Source organism: Bos indicus x Bos taurus, chromosome 9 (genome assembly GCF_003369695.1).
Source record: "Bos indicus x Bos taurus breed Angus x Brahman F1 hybrid chromosome 9, Bos_hybrid_MaternalHap_v2.0, whole genome shotgun sequence".
Lineage (NCBI taxonomy): Eukaryota > Metazoa > Chordata > Mammalia > Artiodactyla > Bovidae > Bos > Bos indicus x Bos taurus.
In genome coordinates, this window is record NC_040084.1 from 72,216,770 (window position 1) to 72,237,864 (window position 21,095).

The 21,095-nt window shown below is 42.0% G+C and overlaps 1 protein-coding gene across 2 annotated transcripts in view; it reads right to left on the minus strand.

Annotated features, from left to right (window-relative positions):
- Positions 1 to 21,095, minus strand: part of SLC2A12 (solute carrier family 2 member 12) — a 75,844-nt gene that overhangs the window by 28,901 nt on the left and 25,848 nt on the right. For both annotated transcript variants that reach the window (XM_027551612.1, XM_027551611.1), the window contains exon 3: positions 13,630 to 14,970. In XM_027551612.1, coding sequence (XP_027407413.1) covers positions 13,630 to 14,970 — 1,341 coding nt within the window. The remainder of the gene's footprint in view (positions 1 to 13,629; positions 14,971 to 21,095) is intronic.

The following is a 21,095-nucleotide window of genomic DNA, read 5'->3' on the forward strand; positions in this document are numbered from 1 at the left end:
TTGAGCACTAAAAAAGTCTTTGACTGTAATGGTTTTGAATATTAGAGGCCTGGAGCCTAGAAGGAAATATAAAGAATATCAAAATCTCTTTGGAAACATTTGATGAAATTCTGGTCTGCAAGCCTTTGTTCTAAACCCTGTATATCTTGGAGTCGAGCAGCTAAGTAAACTTCCAAATTAGAACCTGCTGTTCCACATCCCTGGAATTGTCATCATCTTTAACTATGCAAACATCACATGAACAATTTCTTTTAGAGGAGTTCATTATTTAGTTATAAATTTTAGATTAAATGTTATGGCAGAAGAGTCATATGCTTACTACTGATACCTATCCTCCAAAAGGCTGCTTAAACGCCACAAAACCAAACAACCAAAGCTAGGCTCTACAATCTTTGTGCCTTAACAAGTTTCAGTGTTTTGTTTTAAACAGAACATTGTTTAATATGTTTTAGAATATTTGAGTTGAAAAGCAATTTTTCATGGGTCTTGCATTTCAGTATGTTTCCTGAGAAAAGCACTGACTTTGTTCCAGACTATCTTTCTAAGGATGTTCATATAACAAGCAGCCTTGGAAGATGGAGTGTCTCCTCTGGGCAAAAGTTTGCTTACTATTGCTTACATTAATGTCTCCCTCCAAGGGAAAGATCAGGTCGGTTTACTGTCTATTATAAAAGACTTGGGTTCCCCAAGGTTGGGATTCCTCTCCTCTAAAATAACCCATTCTATGTGTAGGTGTCATCTGGCCTGGTTCATGATGTCAAGGCATTAGGGCTTGGGGAACCATGCAAATGTGGTTAACTCTGGCTATTGCTATTGCTAAGAGTAATAAACTGTCTTTTGTCTCTGACCAAAGAGTCTAGTGTCTTTTGCCAAAATCCATGAAACTGAGACAGGCTAATTTGTAAGCTTTCTAGTGGGCTCAAATATCAGCCAGTTTATAGTTCTTGAGAGCTGATTATTTGTAGCTATGGTATGAATTTTTAAAAAAGATCTTTTATTACCATTATTAACTTTAGACTTCCCACTTACATCTGAGAAATTTTACATGATTCTTAAGCCTCAGATAATCCATTGAAATATTTCTATAAGCTCTAACACTAATTAAGTAAGTAAAAACAACCCCCAAATACCAGACTTAGACTTTTGTATATTTCTGCTAGGAAAACCGGGAAGAAATTATCTCAACACTTTTTTGGAAAGTGTCAAGTTTTAAAACATTCAATTACTAAACCAAGATAGGAATTATTATCCCATGATATGGCTAATCTCAGTCTTTTTTTCCACTTCAGGAGAAGGGTTGAATCTTATATTTGGAGAATATAATAGAAATAAATATTTTCTAATACCATAAATTTTTTATGGCCTTAATTTTTGTAACTTTAAGACATGAAACTTCTTAAGTCACCAAATGAATTAGAGATGGCTCCACATCCTCAATTGAGTAGCTTTACTCTGACATAACTTTTGGTCAAATGTGTATGAGGTTCCACACAAACCACTTTTATTTCTGATGCCCTCTATATTGATACAAATTCATACTAGAGGAGATCAGGATATGTCAACACCTGACTAGAGAGACAGCACCCCTACATCACAGAAGCTGAAAGAGTTCCAGAAACTTTTTTGGACTCATCTAACAAATATTTCTTGAGCCTTTCCTGTGGGCCAGGCACGAGGTTAGGCTCAAGGAAACAACAATGAACAAGACGGACTGTGCACATCCAAGACAGAGTCTAAATTAGTTGTGCCAACTCAGAATAACAAAGAAATTGGTTATTTCTCAGCCTAAATCACACCTTTCACCAAAGCCTCAGAATTTTCTGTAACATCTGTCTGATATACTATAAAAGAAGGCTCTCTTGACTGTAGGTAATGCAGAACTGAACCATACTTCAAGCAATACATGTATTTTCTTTAGTCTTGACCTAATTGGAATGATGCTTGGAAGGGAGGTGAGAAGGACCATGGCATCATAATTCAGTATGGAGCTATGGAACATTTGCTATGTCTCCTGAAATGGCTTAAGCAAAATGCCAGCTGAGGTCAGCGCTTGGCATTACTGGAACCATCCATCTCATGTCTAGACTGTACCCAGATGTTTAATAGCACTAATAACTAAGTGTATTGAGTCCATGCCACCCACCAGGCTATGCACTAGGTATACTACATGCAAATAGCTTTGTTCAACCCCACAGTTAAATTGTGAGGTAGGTCAGGAAGCTGAATCCTGGGGAGATGGATTGACTTGTCTGGAGTCCTACACCATGGAACTGCAATTCAGTGTCAGGAAGCTTGATGCCAATGTCTTGTCTGAATTCATGCACTTTGTTTACAACCTCTGCAGGCTTTCTTTCTCTCCTAAACCTTGTGTGACCCCCTTAAGGCCATTGATCTTATCCCTGATCCTTTTTTATTTTTCTTCATCACTCTTACTTCCACTTAAATGTTGACACTTCTCTCTTCTCGAAGCTGTATTATACATCTATTTATTTTCTGTTTTATTGCCTGTCCCCACCACTATGTCCCCATGCAGGGGAGGTGTGGCTTTCACTCATCCATCCCTGAGTCACCATCAATGGGCCCCATGCCCAATGGGTCATGACTGAGCCATTCACATGTGCTGGACAAGTGAGTGACCAGATGAATCCCCACCACCTTCTGCCCCTCTCCTCTCTTCCGGGTCACTCCAAGATACTTTCTTGCTGGAGCTCCTGCCTATTTGGAAGAAGAGATGGAGGTGATTTGGTGTCATCTGTCATTCAATCTTCAGGGTAAAGTTCTGTTTAAACTTGAGAATACAAAGGCAGATAAAGGATAACAGTTATAGCCTCATTATGGAGCTTAATATGTGACCATGGACAAATTCCTTCAATCTGCTCTAATGAAAAGATATTAGTCATGAGATAAGAAGAAGAGGTTAATTAATTAATTAATGGACGTAGGAGTTTTTGGATTTTTAAAAAAGGCCCTAATAATTGTTTTGAAAAGAACAGTCACACACATTTTTCTGAGTTGCAGAGGCTATTTTAAGGAAGGCGGCTACACAAGTATTACCTCAAATGAACTCATGAGATAATAACTTTATGCTTTGGGTTTGGACTCATTTCTGCTTTACTTTTGAAGCCTAAGAAGAAGACAAATCTCTATGTGGCTCTATATCCTCACAATGTCAGGGATCTTTGGTTCTACCCTGAAGCTTGAACTACAATAGAAAAGTGTTCATTATTAGAAGGAGCTAAAATGACCAGAATCACCCCAGAAAGAGTGGAGAGTCAAGGAAAGATTTTGAACATATTTTAAAGGGAGAGATGAGTCGTGGAAAACAGAATGTTTCATAAAAGTAATAAAAGCAGTGGGGTATATATTGTGATTTTATTTGATGGAAGAGTTTTAGTATGAGTTACAGGAGGGCAGAAGTTCTTAACCTCTATGAACCCCTTCAGCAGGCTCATGAAACCTATGGATTCCTCCATAGAATAATATTTTAAATGTACAAAATAAAATATGTAAGATTACTTGGTTGCAAATTTAAGCCCCCTTCTGAATTCTAGATTCCAGAGTACCCCAATTATTCTAGACTCAGGCAAACAGAGGACCAGAAAGTGAAATAATGTAGGGCATACACTTTAGCCTAAAAATAGAAATACTTTCTGACAAGAGAAACTATGTTGTGATCTAATACAATGAAGGAATGTTGTTCTAAGCCAACCCATATTTTAAAAGATTTAATAAAGATGATTTAATCTTGCTTTTGAGTTTTCTTTGGAACAGCAAGTACTTTTCCCTTTATGCCCCTGTTGACACAAAGGATTTGCTTCTATTACAAGTAATAAACTCTTTAAATGAAATACCTGAGCAATAATCGCATCAGGTTAATAAGTTTTATGATGCATTCATGATCTGGCATGAAAATTTGCTCTTAATAAAAAGATTCTTTAAATTTCAAATCATTTGTGCCAATACTCTAGAACACAATTTTGGTTATTGAATTGGAATTCTTATGGCATGGTTTCTTTGGAAAAGAAAAAATTAAATACAATATGAACATGGACATAAATGACTAACTCTTAGCAAGAAAAAAAGGAGAATTATTCAGATCTCTTCTAAAAACTCTAGCAGTATTGATAGTCTCAAGCCATCAGTGTAAATTAACTGCTTGTTTTCCTTAAAGGGAATGTATTCGAGCTTCTCTGGTGGCTCAGCAGTAAAGTTCAGTTCAGTTCAGTCTCTCAGTCGTGTCCGACTCTTTGCGACCCCATGAATCGCAGGCCTCCCTGTCCATCACCAACTCCTGGAGTTCACCCAAATTCATGTCCATTGAATCTGTGATGCCATCCAGCCATCTCATCCTCTGTCATCCCCTTCTCCTCCTGCCCCTAATCCCTCCCAGCATCAGGGTCTTTTCCAGTGAGTCAACTCTTCGCATGAGGTACTTGGAGTTTCAGCCTCAGCATCATTCCTTCCAATGAACACCCAGGACTGGTGTCCTTTAGGATGGACTGGTTGGGTTGCCGTTTCTTTCTCCAGGGGATCTTCGGGTTTGATCCTTGGGTTGGGAAGATCCCTTGGAGAAAGAAATGGCAACCCACTCCAGTATTCTTGCCTGGGGAATCCCAAGGACAGAGGAGCCTGGCAGGCTACAATCAATGGGGTCACAAGAGTTTGACAAGACTGAGTAACTAAACCACCACCACATTCTGTCCCCTACTGCTTGCCTTCTAGCCTCAGGTGTGAATATCTGAATCAGTGCTTGAAACAGCAATCGCAAGTGGAAGAAATCAGGAGATGATGGGTTATTTCCCTTTCCCAAATGCAAACCTCCTTCAAACCTGAGATTCTCATCTCATTAGCTTTGCTTTTGTTCTAAGAAATGCTCTGAAAGACTCTTCTCCATGTGAGAGTAAAAAGCAGAGATGTCAAAAAAAAAAAAAAATCTGGTACTATTTTAGATACTTTGTGTCTGAAATTCCCAAATAACTCTTTATGACTTGACAAATGCCCTAAGTGCTTCCAATTACTTGTTTCTGAGCACTGCTAACTCTCCTGCATCTTTTCTTAGAGACCACAACAGAAAAAGATTTTTAGAACTCATGCCCAAATTGAGACGGGAGGGAAGGGGGCAGGGCACAACCTTTAAAAGAATGACAAGGCCATTGAGGGTATGATAAAGGCTGGTTAGAACAGATTAGGCCCAAAATGGCAGAAGACTGACTTTCAGTGAATCTTAGCCTCATTATATGCTCATTATAATATATTAGCATGTGCAAAATGACACACTCACAGGCACCATGACAGTTCTGAGGCTAACCATAAAAGGTCAGAGTGGGCAGTGGCTCAGTTCCTGGAAATCTCAGTCCCCTTCTCCAAAATAGTTGGAATAATTCTCCCACTTATTAGCCTATGAAATTATCCAGCTCATACAAACTGCTGCTGCTGCTGCTGCTGCTAAGTCACTTCAGTCATGTCTGACTCTGTGCGACCCCCCAATATTTTGGGGCCTCTCGCCTTCTGAGATGGCCTGAACTCTGTCTGTGGAGTGTGTTTCTCCCTAAATAAACCTGCTTTCCTATTTACTTTTCAGAGCAGATTCCTCTTGCCTGCCCTCTTATATCCTTCACAAGTGTCCTATATTAATAAACCTACTTTTTGCCTGTCACTATGCCTCTTGCTGAATTTTTTTCTGCAGCAAGACATAAATAACCTGAGGTCCATTAAGTCCTGTGACCAGGTGTGTGGTTTCAGCTGGGAGACTGTGGGTTTAAGGCCCCTCTTAAGCCAGAAATTGTGGGTTCCAGTACCATCTGAAGTGCAGCTGGATTGGAGTCCCACCCAAAGGAGTGAGGTTAGAAGACTGTGGGTTTGAGTCCCAAATTGAGGTGTGTGATTGCAAAGTGATGGATTGTTCTGCAAAAACTTGATGGTTTCAGGACATACAGGCTTTTCTGTGGCAACCTAGTGACCCTAGCTTTGTTAGTACTTATCCTACCAACTAGATATAGCTTGACATAGATAAAGAAACACAGTCCGAGATTTTCCTGTATATTCATCTTTGTTTTAAAGTTCTTTTGCTCTCCTCCTTAGAAACATGAACATACCCCAGCATCATTTTCAAACAAGTGGTGCTAATGGTAAAGAACCTTCCTGCCAATCAGGAGACAAAGGAGATGTAGGTTTGAGTCTGGCTTGGGAAAATCCCCGGAAGGAGGGCATGGCAACCCAGTTCAGTATTCTTGTCTGGAGAATCCCATGGACAGGGAGGCTGGTGGACTACTCTTGGCACAAAGAGTCAGACAAGACTGAGCAACTTAGCACTCAGCATGACTTCAAGGGATAGAAGGAAAAAATATGAGATGTCATGTCTTCCCTCCAAGAGCTTACAATCCAGTAACCACATTCTGATTAATAAACCAGTAAACACTCAAAAGCAATACACTGTTTCATTAAGGACTAAGTTGTTATCACGTGGTAACTTTCATTTACATCGTACACTCCAGGATCCAAACACTATGCATTGGCTCCCTTGATACTCACCTATACTCTGTGATGTAGGACAGGTATTATTATGCCTAGTTCATAGATTTAGAAACAGCTTCCGAGAAAATAAATGACTCAAAATCACATAACCAGTAGGCAGAAGAACTGAGATTAGAACTCAAGTTTTCTGATTTCAAATTCAGGCTCTTTGTAGCCCAGAACTGAACTACTCTACACTAGAAATAACTGGTAGTTCATATGAATAAAGACCTTGAAGAAATGGAGTGAATTCATAGAGGAGATAAGACTTTCACTGAGCTTTCAAGATAGGAGGGATTTGGGCAGACTAGAGGCAGAAGGAAAAGAGGTCACAACAAGTGCTTTCTGTCTCCTGACCTGGGTATGGAGCAGTGGAAGATAAAAACGCACAGAGAGCAAAGTATTGCCTCATGTCACAACTCTTCGTATCCTTAAGAACCTAAATGTATTTCTATATGAATGGTAGCCCTGGAAGAAAAATCTATAGACTATGATGTAAATGGTTCCCTTGGAGTCATGCAGACACCCTGATGGAGTTGGGTGGATCATGGAGGGCCTTGAAAATCACACTTCCTTTCCTTCCAAGATGTGTGATATCATAGTAGAAAGAGAATGGAATTAGGCTTCGGATAGATACCCAGAGATCTAGTCCTAAATCTCTGTGATCTCAATCTCTCAGAATTTCTTGTTTCTTTTTTATAAAAGGGAAATGTAGAGTGGAGCATTTCTAGTCTTCTTTTCATCTTGAAAATGATTTGACTTTTCTGATATGGAAGAAAGTGGGAAGTCATGGTAGATTTGTGAGCTGTGGTGACATGAGGAACATGGTTGTTTAGGGAATACTGGTATGGTGGATGTATGTATGTAGAAAAGGCTGGAAGGGGAAAGAACCACAGGAAGGGCTTCCCAGTAATCTCAGGATGAGACCATAAAGAATAGATGAGGATGGCAGAAAAGGGAGGGACAATATGAACAGAGGAGTCCATTTTGAGGGAAAATCCAAGAACTTTTGATCATTGACTCCATCGGGAAATGGTCCCAGAGCATTAGAACTAAGTGACTGGAAGAGTGACTATTCCATGGAAAACAAAGACACGTCTTCTTGGCATAAGGGGAATAAGAATTCAGCAACAGCTTCTTTGTGTTCAGCTGACAGTGAAGCATCAAAATGGAAAAGTCCAGCACTCATTGGGAAAAAAGGAACAAGAAGTCATGTGAGGTGATGGAACTCGAGATACGTGACGATCGTCAGCTCAAGGGAGACAATTAACATTCCTGAGAAAATAAATATGAAAGCTTTTATCATGCATTAGCAAAAGAGTGCCTTTGGTTTTATAGCTAAAGAAACAAAAGCCAAGAGACAATAATGAAATGACCTAACCTCTTTTTTAGAACTAGATGGAATGGAAGCTAGTCATATATTTTAACAAGTAATGTTCAATTAAAAGAAATAAATGTCTACACAGAAGACAGAATACAGAGCCTTTGACCCTCTGAAATATTTCTTTCCAGATTCATATTTATTCTCTTAGTCGAGTTTATTACCTGACAATTTTGTCCTGTGCCAATTTAGCTAAGCTGGAACTACATTTCCCAGAATTCCCTTCCCCATGTAGTTCTGGGTGAGGGTTGGCCAAAAGAGAAATTTGCCTGAGACTTGGAAGGCCAAGGTGACACTGAGCCCCATGCTTGGGGGCTGGCGCCCTGGACATCAATGCAGGATGTATAAGTTGTTGTGATATGCTGGTTGTCCTTGTTGGCATGGAGGAGCAGCCAGTACACCCAGATCTCCTCCTTCACCTTCAAGTACCAGGCCAGGCACATGGGAGGGCTCTGTGAAAAAGGACACTGGTTTCCTGCAGGTGGCCTGCATTATCAGAATTGACGTGGTGAGAGACAAATGTGGGTTCCCATTTCTCCTCAGGGATTCCTGCTTGTCCTAGCAGGGCCCCTGGTCTTTGCTGCCCCTGTTCCAAGTGCAGCTTTTCCTCCCACCTGCCCTGCTGACCTGCAGAAACTTCAGGCAGCATCCAGATGCAGAGGGCACAGGCTTCCCAGACTCTACCAGCTTTCCTCTGAGGCCCTGATAAGTGATCTTCTCTCTTTCCTCTAACTGTCCGTTCCAGATCTGTGCTTTCTCAGCAGCTCCCACAATTATGTGATGTCTAATCCCTGCGGAAAATTCCTTATCTCATATCACTCATAGTGGTTCTACCTTTTCTTATAGAATTTCTCACAGTGTCTTCTCACCAGGCCTTTGTCTACCAAGCCTCCCTTTAATTGACTACTTGTGCATTTCACTTATTCTCAAAGGATCATCAGCTATCAGAAAAGGATGATGAAATTTTTAAATGCATTTTAATATTTCTAAATAGGCCTCATGATAGACTGGAAACCAATATCAAAGTTCGGGCTACCATGAGGTTTAAGCACACTATTTGGCTACTGGTGACTAAGCTGGAAACCTCCATAATGCCCAGAACTACCCAGGTCCAGCTGTTAACTGAGAAAGAAAGAAACACCTATCTTGCTTAAGCTACTTTTATTTTGGTCTTTGTTGGAGCTGACCTTGAATTTCAACCAATATACATGCTAAACATATCTTAATTCTTTAGTTATTCAGGTAAATGCATGTCAAAACCTTCTTCATTTTATCATTATTTTCCTTCTCTTTTAGCCCATAGTTCAATCTTATAAAAAATGTACATGCTCACTTACCTAGCAGAGCTTCAGAAAAAGAGACTACCTCTATCTTGCATAAAATGCAGTGGCTTATTTAATGAATTCATGCAATGGATAATAATACACAAGTTTCATTTATTCCTATTTCTAATACATCTTCTGGCATCTGGTCCCATCACTTCATGGGAAATAGATGGGGAAACAGTGGAAACAGTGTCAGACTTTATTTTTGGGGGCTCCAAATTCACTGCAGATGGTGATTGTAGCCATGAAATTAAAGGATGCTTATTCCTTGGAAGGAAAGTTATGACCAACCTAGATAGCATATTCAAAAGCAGAGACACTACTTTGGCAACAAAGGTCCATCTAGTCAAGGCTATGGTTTTTCCAATGGTCATGTATGGATGTGAGAGTTGGACTGTGAAGAAGGCTGAGCGCCAAAGAATTGATGCTTTTGAACTGTGGTGTTAGAGAAGACTCTTGAGAGTCCCTTGGACTGCAAGGAGATCCAACCAGTCCATCCTAAAGGAGACCAGTCCTGGGTGTTCATTGGAGGGAATGATGTTGAGGCTGAAACTCCAGTACTTTGGCCACCTCATGCGAAGAGTTGACTCATTGGAAAAGACCCTGATGCTGGGAGGGATTAGGGGCAGGAGGAAAAGGGGACAACAGAGGATGAGATGGCTGGATGGCATCACCGACTCAATGGACGTGAGTTTGAGTGAACTCCAGGAGTTGGTGATGGACAGGGAAGCCTGGTGTGCTGCGATTCGTGGGGTTGCAAAGAGTCAGACATGACTGAGTGACTGAACTGAACTGAGCTGAATACATCTTCAAGGAGAGAACTGAACTAGCAATTAATGGTTACCATCAGGACCAATACAGTTCTGTCTGTTTGTCTTGTCCATTTCATAAACAGTACATGTTTTCATGTGAGCAAGTCACTTAACTTCTCTGAGATTCAGTGTCTTCATTTATAAAATCTAGTGAATGTTTTTCTTCCAAGGCTTGTGGTGAAACCTCCAAAACATGTAAAAAATTCCTAGAGCAGTGTTTGACATAATATTAGTTGACTCTAAAGTTTAAATTATATATATATATATTTAAAATTAGTATAGAATAATATTTGAGGAATTCTAGAAGGTAAATCAGAGAAGGCTACTGTAGTACTTCAGTACTCTTGCCTGGAAAATCCCATGGATGGAGGAGCCTGGTAGGCTGCAGTCCATGGGGTCACTAAGAGTCGGACACGACTGAGCGACTTCACTTTCATTTTTCACTTTCCTGCATTGGAGAAGGAAATGGCAACCCACTCCAGTGTTCTTGCCTGGAGAATCTCAGGGACGGGGTAGCCTGGTGGGCTGCTGTCTCTGGGGTCGCACAGAGTCGGACACGACTGAAGCGACTTAGCAGCAGCAGAAGGTAAATAATAAACAGCCTCCAATAAGTTCCCCCAAAGTCAGACTGAACATCCTAAAAGGAAAACTCTTGCTCTAATACAGTAATGTATCAAATGATATATGTGTAACTGAAGAATTACTGCACTTTACAAAGTTATCCAAAAACTAAAGAGAAGAAGTGTAGCATGTGCTCAAGAAGATTCTTATAATGAACAGGTTGGCTCTGGAAGTTTAAAATCAGTTTCTCATATTATAATATGTAGCATGTATTAATCTCTTCCAATCTGAGAGGTTCTCTGAATGAAAACAAAACAAAAAAAAAGGCATTCTTTTCTTAGATTCTTAGTTGATCTGTGATATTTCAAAAGACTGGATCAAGAAAACTGATGCAAAAAAGGAAATATTTTTAGTTTTATGATAAATATATAGGTGGAAAAGGGCTTCTCTGGTGGCTCAGACAGTAAAAATCTGCTTGCAATGCAGGAGACCTGAGTTAGATCCCTGGGTTGGGCAGATCCCCTGGAGGAGGGCATGGCAACTCACTCCAGTATTCCTGCCTAGAGACTCACCATGGACAGAAGAAGCTGACAGGTTAAAGTCCGTGGGGTCGCAAAGAGTCGGACTTGACTGAGCATCTAAGCACAGAGGGAAAAAAAAGATGCCAGCAGAGGAAATCAACGGAGCAATAAATACCACCTCAAGTTTATCAAGTGAGCAAAGATTATTGTACTTATTAATATAGAAAGGTCCGTAGACAAGGCTAAGTTGTTCCTTGGTAAAAGCTAGCACTCATATCTTGCTCTTCCGGTAGACTTTAATGAGTTTCTGAAAATAATTTTTAAAAGGTGCTTACTTATTTATTTCATTAGCTGTATGTATCAGAGTTGACATGTAAGCATTGTTATTGCTGCATTTTATGGCTCCCCAAAATTCATATATTGAAACCCTAAACCCCATTGTGATGATATTTGAAATGTGGCCTTTGGGAAGTAATTAGATCATAAGGGTGAAGTTTCCATGATGGAATTAGTACCCTTATAATAAGAGACACAAAAGATATAGCTACTTCTCTCTCTGTCTCTCTCCAGCACAGCAAGAAGTCTGCCTTTACAACACAGGAAGAGGGAGCTGCCAAGAACTGAATCTCCTAACTCCTTGATCTTGAACTTCCCAGCCTCCAGACTGTGAGAAATTAATGTTTGTTCTCTAAGCCATGGCGACCCAAGCTGATTAAAACAAGCGTCTCACAGGTACACACCCAAGTAATTGAATCCTGAAATAATGGTAGAAACTTGTTTCCAGGAAACTGTTCGTTAATGGTATTCATCATTTTCAGCCTTAAGAAGCAGTACCAGGGTCCAGGAATCTGTCAGAGAGATCAAGGGTTGATGGTACTGTAGTATTTCATCTTCTTCCTAAGCACAGTCCTTTATGGGGAAATCTGCCTACCCATATTGCAAAAGAAAGGGCCAGCTTCAGGACATCAATGCTTTAGATCATGCAATCCAATCTAGCCATCGCTGCTTATACCAGAACAGCCAGTTATGACTCGGCATAGCAAAGAGCAGTGTAGATCAGATTCCTTCTCTGGAATCTGAATGAATCACTATCTAGAGATTGATTTCACAAAGAAGTAGGAGTAGAAGCTAAAAGATGAGGAAGCAGAGAATTGAAGGAAAGGCCACATTGGCCATGTGCAAGTCCAGTCATTAATGAACTCAGATTAAGCAGGCCAAAGCTGCTGATTGCTGAACAGAATGAAGCAGACACAGGGAGCATAGCTCAATCCATTGAACCAAAAACCTCCTTGAAGACAGGACAATATCTGTCTTGCTCATTACTGTTTCCCTATCACTCATAGTTCCTGGCTATTAAAACAATTCGTCACTCAATCTACATTATTTCAATGAAGAGCTAACAGTGGATCACTAGGTCAAGCCCTTTTCCAGAAACACTATCCCGTGTCTGGCAGCTGCATGTGTTCATGAAATTCCTTCTCCTTCAACACAGCCTACATCTTCTTATTATTCCTGAGCTTCCAGCACTTTCCTTTTTTGGAGCAAGTATATCTGCTCCTTGATGATTGTAAATAAACATTTCAATATCAACTCTGTAAATGAGGAAAGAAAGGAGGAAGAAAGAAAGAGGGGTGGAGAAGAATGAGAAGGGAGAGAGAGATGCAGATGGAAGCTAAAGGTGGTAGGGACAGACCGCCCTTGATTTTTAAGCCCGTCCTTTTCCAATGAGGTGCAAAAAAAAAAAAAAAAAAGAGCTTTCACAACTTCTCTGCAGAGAGGTTTAGAGTTTGGATGAGAAGCTAAAAGATTAAAGAACGGCAACAACCAACCTATGCTAGCAAACTCTAGATGAAGTTTGCTCAAGAGAAGTAATTAAGCTTTGTCATTGCAAAAGACCAACTATATCAAATAAAACAGTCTTGTAGCTACCTCCCTGTGGACTGTTTGCACTGTTTTCAATGGGAATACATGGATCCCCATTCACCCATTTAACAGAGTATAGTCTTGGGAGGTTATTCTAGTGATCAAATATCATCCTTCCCCAAATAATGCCGTCTTAATTCCCTTCTTCATTATTACTGGAATGAATCCATTATTGTGTCTTTGAAAAAATCTAAACACAATTTTTTTCTTCCACCTTCAAAGAAACTAGAGAATTATACAGAAGAAAATGTCCCAGTAAACTTAGACTTCATAAAACAATATATTCTCTTGAGCAATATATCTTTTGAGGTCTGATTCCTTCCCAATTAATTAATAGTAAAGCATCTTCATGTGACAGATAACGGGAAGCTCCTCATTGGTTGGATACTAGCCCAGCACATTTCACAAAGCAGATATAAGACAGGTGTATTTTCCTCATTACCAGAAACATGAGGTGGCCAATACTATTCCTGGCTTGCTTCTAGTATTTCCACGTATGAAGTATTACAGCAGTAGGATGTTCTGACTGGTCAAAAGTAATTGGTAACATTCATAAGGCAAGAGAGGGAAGGAATAAAAACTAAAATACTTACTTGGTCCTAGACCAATTGAAAAGGCAGCAACGTAAACAAGCAAGCTGGCTAAAGAAAGCCATTTCAAAAAAGTGGGGACATCTGCAGAGTCTGTGACGATCCGGTATTCAGTTTGGCTTAGTCCAGCATTTGGTAAGGATGCCAGGGTCGTTTCTCCTTTCCCATTTATGTCATTTCTCGTGGGCCTCAGTGAGCTTCTGCTGTGGAAAGTCATCCCTTTAAAGGATTCTCTAAGAGTGTCATTGCTGGCTGACAAGTTACCTGGTCCATAAAACACAGACTCATCCAAGGACTGGTTGATAGGACTATGGTTTCTGCAGATACTGGTGAAGTTCATGTGGATGTTGAGATTCACGATGCCCATGGTCACCAACGAAGCTGCCATCACAGAGGAACCGATACACAGGAAGGTTTTGCTCCCAACCTGGTCTACGAGAAGGGTGGCTGGGATGGTGCTGATGACCTTGACAACCCCAACCCCGGTGGAGGCGAGGCTAGCTGCCTCATTGCTTTGGAAGCCAACGGACTTCAAAACAGTAGATGCATAGAATAATATGTTTGGCTGGCCAGTGATCTGTACAAAAAATACCAGCATTAAGCCTATCATGATTCGGGTCCTCATGTTGTCTTTTGAACGAAACAGATCCCAAAAACTGTACTGATATTCATCTTTCAGGGAAGATTTTATCACAGTGAGTTCCTCCGTTGTATCCGAGATAGCTCTCAGCTTTCCAAGAACCTTACTAGCAGCTTCCTCATGTCCCTTCATCACCAGAAATCGAGGACTTGGAGGAAGAAAGTACATTGCAATGGCTTGCAAAACTCCCAAGGGAATAACAAGGCCGAACATGTATTTCCAGCCATGGGAAATGTTGGCAAATGCATAATTTGAAATGTAGGCAAAAAGAATTCCGATGACAATCATCAGTTCATTCAGTGACACGAGAAGGCCTCTTCTGTGTTGGGGAGCAATTTCTGCGATGTAGACACAAGTGGCGGTGGAGGAGAGTGAAATGAAAACTCCAATAGCAATGCGCCCCCCTATAAGAGTGGTGTAAGATAAACTGATAATCAAGACCAGGCTTCCAAGTCCGAGAAGGCAGGAGGACAAAATGATGGCGGCCCTTCTCCCGTACCTGTCAATCAGGACTCCTCCGATTAGAGAGGCCAGGAGGGCCCCGATAAGCAGGGAGCTCACCACCATTTCCTGCTCATGGCAGGTCAGGACTAACAAGGTTCTTATTTGCAGAAGAGCCCCAGAGATGATTCCAAGTTCATACCCCACCAGGAAGCCACTGACAGCAGCTGTGACAGACGACAGGAGAGTATACATGCCACAACCTACGAGCAGAGAGAAGAAACAGGTCAGTTCTGAGTCGCATCTGATGGAGACTCAACCTTGTCTAAGTACATTTTCCATAGCACTGATTATAAACACATATATGTGAAAGTCTCTCAGTCATGTCCGACTCTGCAACCCCATGTACTATACAGTACATGGAATTGTCCAGGCCAGAATACTGGAGTGGGTAGCCTTTCCCTTCTCCAGGGGATCTTCCCAACCCAGGGATCAAACCCAGGTCTTCCACATTGCAGGCGGATTCTTTACCAATAAACACATATAATTACAGTCAAATAATACACTAACCAAAACATGATTAGATAAAGAAGGAAAAGTCCTTTTTTCTTTTTTGGTGAGGAGGGAGTGGAGGCATTTACATGGTTTTTGTTTGTATGTATGTGTGTGTGATGTGATATTGGTTTTCATTTTGAACAGACCCATATGTGAGATAAACAGATGACAGATGATGGGGACTGAACAAGCAAGAACACAGTTTTGTTCCTGTCTTGGTGCTGGATTGGAAATTCAGAACGCCTGGCTCCTCAGGTCCTGCTGTCTAAGGCAAACCCTTGAGAGCAAGTTACAGAGGGAAGCAGTCTCTGGAAGGGCCTCAGTCTGCCCAGTGTGGAATCTGGGGGAAAATAAAGCACAGCGTCCAGGAAACCTGCCCTCATGTCTCCTTGGCCAAAATTCAGCCACCCCTGGCTTTGCTGAAACACAGGAGGGTGATGGGGAAGACCAGGGTGTGAGTGCCTTCACAAAGTCGGGGCTGGGTCAGAAAGAAGGGGTGGAGAAGAAGAACAAAAGAGGCTTTGTATTGTCCCATTCTTTTGAGGTTAATATCTGAGGGAAAATGGCAAAATGTTATTGTTGTTGTATCACTAAGTCAGGTCTGACTCTTTGTGACCCCGTGGACTGTAGCACCCTAGGCTTGTCTATCCTCCACTATCTCCCAGAGTTTGCTCAAATTCATTTTAACAGGCAAAATGTTAAGTCATTCATTTTCAGTGGTAGGTACACCGATGTTTGTTACATGTTTGTAATTTACTTTGGGTACCTGATGCGAAGAGCCAATTCATTGGAAAAGACCCTGATGCTGGGAAAGATTAAAGGCAAAAGGAGAAGGGGGCGGCAGAAGATGAGATGGTTAGATAGCATCACTGACTCAATGGACGTGAATTTGAGCAAACTTGGAGAGATAGCAGAGGACAGGGAAACCTGGAGTGCTGCAGTTCATGGGGTAACAAAGAGTTCACCATGACTTAGTGACTGAACAACAACTTGTCACAACAGAAAGGAAACAAACAAACAAAAAAGACAAAAAGCCAGGGAAGAGTACTGCAGGCAGAAGAAGCAGTAGCTTCCAAGGTCTGAGCACAAGGAAGCTTAGGTCATGTTTTAGGAACTATCAGATGTATGGGGCATACCCTGAGCTTGGATAGGGAGGCAGAGGGGGTGTGTGTCAGTGAGCATAGGTAGGTAGAGAGGACAGGTAGACTTCATGCTGGACCTGGCAGATCACAGTGACAATTTTTATTGTATTCCCAGTAACAGAGGGTGCATGCCTACTGCTGCTGCTGCTGCTAAGTCGCCTCAGTCGTGTCCGACTCTGTGCGACCCCATAGACGGCAGCCCACCAGGCTCCTCTGTCCATGGGATTCTCCAGGCAAGAACACTGGAGTGGGTTGCCATTTCCTCCTCCAATGCATGAAAGTGAAAAGTCAAAGTGAAGTCACTCAGTCGTGTCCGACTCCTAGTGACCCCTTGGACTGCAGCCCACCAGGCTCCTCCATCCATGGGATTTTCCAGGCAAGAGTACTGGAGTGGGGTGCCATTGCCTTCTCCAGTGTGCATGCCTACTGACCAGTAAAAGGGAAAGTATTCTGAGCTTCTTGCTTTTGTGTGGAGACTAGTTCTTCAAGGGGCCAGACTTGTAGCAGGGGAGGGTAGTTTGTAACCTTGGTGTTGATAGGAAACAGTGCCAGCTTGCATTTGCTTGCATTTGGGTGTGGAGAATGGAATTGATGACAAGCAGACAAATTCAAGAGTTAATTTGAAAGTAAAAATGATGACATTTGCTCATGAATTGGTGTTGGAGGGTAAGGAAGTAGATCAGAACCCAAGATGGCCCCCTGGTTTGAGCAGTCAGTTGGGTGATTTTATAATAGTACCCTGTACATGGGCTTACGTATTATACTATACAGGCAATAGACTGACCTAGGGAAGAAGGCCAGGGGACCTGGCTATGGGTGGGGGTGAAAGGAGAAGTGGAAATCAGAAGTTCCACGTTAGACTTGCTAAAATGTTTGTTTTCCCTGTAAGATGTTCAGATTAAAATATCAGGTAGCAGATTGAGTATACAGATCTGGAACTTAAGAGACAAGTCAAGCCTGGAGAGATGTACTGGGGATTCAGCAATGTGTGTATGATATTTAAAGCCATGGGAAGGGGTGAGATCACTTTGGGAGACAGAACAGAGTAGCAGGAGAGACAGGACGAAAGGCGAGGATATTGGGAACACCAGCATTCAGAAGAGGAGATGACAGCAAAGGCAATGGAGAAGCAGAACTGAGATATGTGTGAAATGGACTAGAAATGTGTACTTGGACACACAGTTATCCCAGGCTGAGCTAGGGCTGAGATTGTGCCATTCTGGAGTAGCAGATACGGTTTTAAAATGCTGTTTAGCTTTGGTGAAAGGAGCAGGTCAAACAAAGGTGATCTGAAACCACTTTCCCCCGCTACAAGTATCCAAGGTATTTCACATCTCTGGGATCCTGATGGCATAAGGAAAATGAAAGACTCCAAAAATAAAATTTAAAAAGCATCAATTATTTAGATGGAGGAGCAAATAAAAACGCAATAATCCACAATAAAATAAAGTTGATATATGAGCATTGTCGAGAAGGCAATGGCACCCCACTCCAGCACTCTTGCCTGGAAAATCCCATGGACGGAGGAGCCTGGTGGGCTGCAGTCCATGGGGTCGCTAAGAGTCGGACACGACTGAGTGACTTCCCTTTCGCTTTTCACTTTTCACTTTCATGCATTGGAGAAGGAAATGACAACCCATTCCAGTGTTCTTGCCTGGAGAATCCCAGGGACGGGGGAGCCTGGTGGGCTGCCGTCTATGGGGTCGCACAGAGTCGGACACGACTGAAGCGACTTAGCAGCAGCATGAGCATTGTGAACACAAACCATTAAAATGAAACTACATCAGCAACTTATCCAGCTAATTGGAAAACAGATATGTAAAATCCCTACACAACAGGTGTTATCTCTTTATATGTAACATAATGAAACAAAACAAATGTGGTTCTTGCCCCCCAAGAAACTTAACATTCCAGTGATATCTCTATTATTTATCATATCTCTTTTAATTTTCATGTGCAAAATCAGTTTACAGCACTCTCGTGCCCTCAGTTTCCACATAAATTATTTCCCCACATAATCTTAAAATTCTCAGCAGATTCTTCTACCAAAAGGAGATTTGGGTCAGATTTTCATATTAGGATAAGAATATTGTATTGCTTTGTATCTCTTCTTGTCATTGTTCATTTTAGCTAAGTCTGATGTGTTGATTAGGGTGTGTGCTTCGTCGATTCATCTCCAATATTCGGATTGGAGAAATAAGTGATTCTGGAGAGTGATGCACCTGGGGAACAGGTTGCATGAGGCCCCTCAGAGGGGATTTAGAGGGACAGAAGGCTGCAGGAAGGTACTGAGCAAGGACCTGGCGGAAGAGATGCCAGAGCTGTGTGAGCAGCAGCAGATGTCTTTGCCACATTGTCCTTCTCCTTCCCCTTCCCTAGTTTCTCTCTCTTGTTGGATGGGAAATAGTGCTTCCCTGCAGAAAGAATGGAGAAGGCAATGGCACCCCACTCTAGTACTCTTGCCTGGAAAATCCCATGGATGGAGGAGCCTGATAGGCTGCAGTCCATGGGTTGCTAAGAGTCAGACACTACTGAGCGACTTCCCTTTCACTTTTCACTTTCATGCATTGGAGAAGGAAATGTCAACCCACTCTAGTGTTCTTGCCTGGAGAATCCCAGGGACGGGGGAGCCTGATCGGCTGCCCTCTACGGGGTCACACACAGTTGGACACGACTGAAATGACTTAGCAGCAGCAGCAGCAGAAAAAAAGACCCTTTGAGATACATCCAGATACTCCTTGATGCTCTATTATTCTACTTTAGAGAGAGTTGAGGTGGTGGATTAAGGGGGAAAGCAGGTGGAGGAGGGTACAAGTCCCAGGCCCAGCTTCTTGTGGTCTGGGGAAAAAAGCTCCTAACAGAACAGAGATGTAGCCTTTTCTTCAGCTTTCTGGACTTAACTTCATATGCCTAGTTCTTTTATTCAGAGTTCATAGGACACTGACAGACTAGGGTATGTGCAAAGGGTCTAGAAACCATCCCAGTTTTTCAGTGGCCCTCTTGATATCCAGCAGCTAGTGCTCAGTACAATTCTTCAGAGATATAATAAAATTGTCTCTATATGAATTGATAAAAAATTATCTGTACAAAATCGCAAATTTTTAAAAATTATATATCACAATATTATCTATCTATCGATGCATAGCTGGATGACATGCCCTGGGCCCTGGCTGGATGACATGCCCTGGGCCTTGGCTGTCCCACCAAAGAAGTTATGCTTTTGAACTCTGGTGTTGGAGAAGATACTTGAGAGTCCCTTGGACTGCAAGGAGATCAAACCAGTCAATCCTAAAGGAAATCAGTCCTGAATATTCATTGGAAGGACTGATGCTGAAGCTGAAACTCCAATACTTTGGCCACCTGAAGCAAAGAACTTACTCATTGGAAAAGACCCTGATCCTGGGAAAGATTGAAGGCAGGAGGAGAAGGGGATGACAGAGGATGAGATGGTTGGATGGCATCACCAACTCAATGGACATGAGTTTGAGCAAGCTCTGGGAGTTGGTGATAGAGAAGCCTGGCGTGCTGCAGTCCATGGGGTTGCAAAAAGTTGGAGACACACAAAACAATCACCTATCTATCTAGGCAATTTGCCTTCAACAACTGCATCCCAGGCTTCCCTGTTGGCTCAGTGGTAAAGAATCTGCCTGCCAATGCAAGAGACACAGGTTCAATCCTTGATCCAGGAAGATCCCACACGCCGTTGAGTAACTAAGCTTGTGTGCCACACCTATTGATCCTGTGTTCTAGAGCCTGGGAGCTGCAACTATTGAAGCCCGCACACCCTAGAGCCCAAGCTCTGCAACCAGAAGCCACTGCAACAAGAAGGCCGAGCACTGCAACGAGAGAGGAGCCCCTGCTCACCACAACTAGAGAAAAGCCCCTAGCAATGAAGACCCAGCACAGCCATTGATAAATAAATTAAATTAATTATTAAAAAAATTTTTGCACTCCATGACCCTATTCTCACATGAGTGAGGTGATACCAACATAGGTTATATGCTACAGAATTAAGCTAAGGTTTTCATTGTCTGAATTTTATTGGAAGAGTATATCTTCCCTGTTACATGGTTTAAGGGCTACTGCTCCAAACTAGTTTCCCCATTCATCTCACTGTTGCTTATTACTGCTGAGGTCCATTATGGTCCTCAAGCTGCCCATTCAAGATTTGGAATTTTAATTTAGGGTGGAAGGCTAGTCCCCAAGTCTTCCAAGATCTCAGCCCTGTGACACCTTAGGACTTCCCCACAGGAAATTTTCCTGGTGCTACTTTACCATACAAATAAAATGAAGAAAGACATAGAGTAGGGTTTGTTTTTTCTTTTCTTTTTTTCTGTATTTACCTTTTGGTTGCTGATGACAGAAGCAGGATGCTACCCTATGAATGCCAGAAAGCAGAGATAACTTTCCCAAAAAATCTGACAGAGACCAGGAGGAAAGAAAAAGAATGGCTGCTTAATCATGAATGGCAGTCTGGAGCAGGACAGAGTCTGGGGTGGACAGAGGAGAAGCAGCCAGCGCTGAAGGAGAGAGGAGGGTGAGGAATCATAATTAGAGCCTTTTCAACAAACATCCAGCCCTGAAGTCAGTCCGAACTTCCAGTTCATGGTGAAGTTTAGCATTCCTGGCCATTCTGCCCATGGATTTGCTTCACGAGAGCCCTTCTCTACATCCCTGTGTCCCCCTAAAGG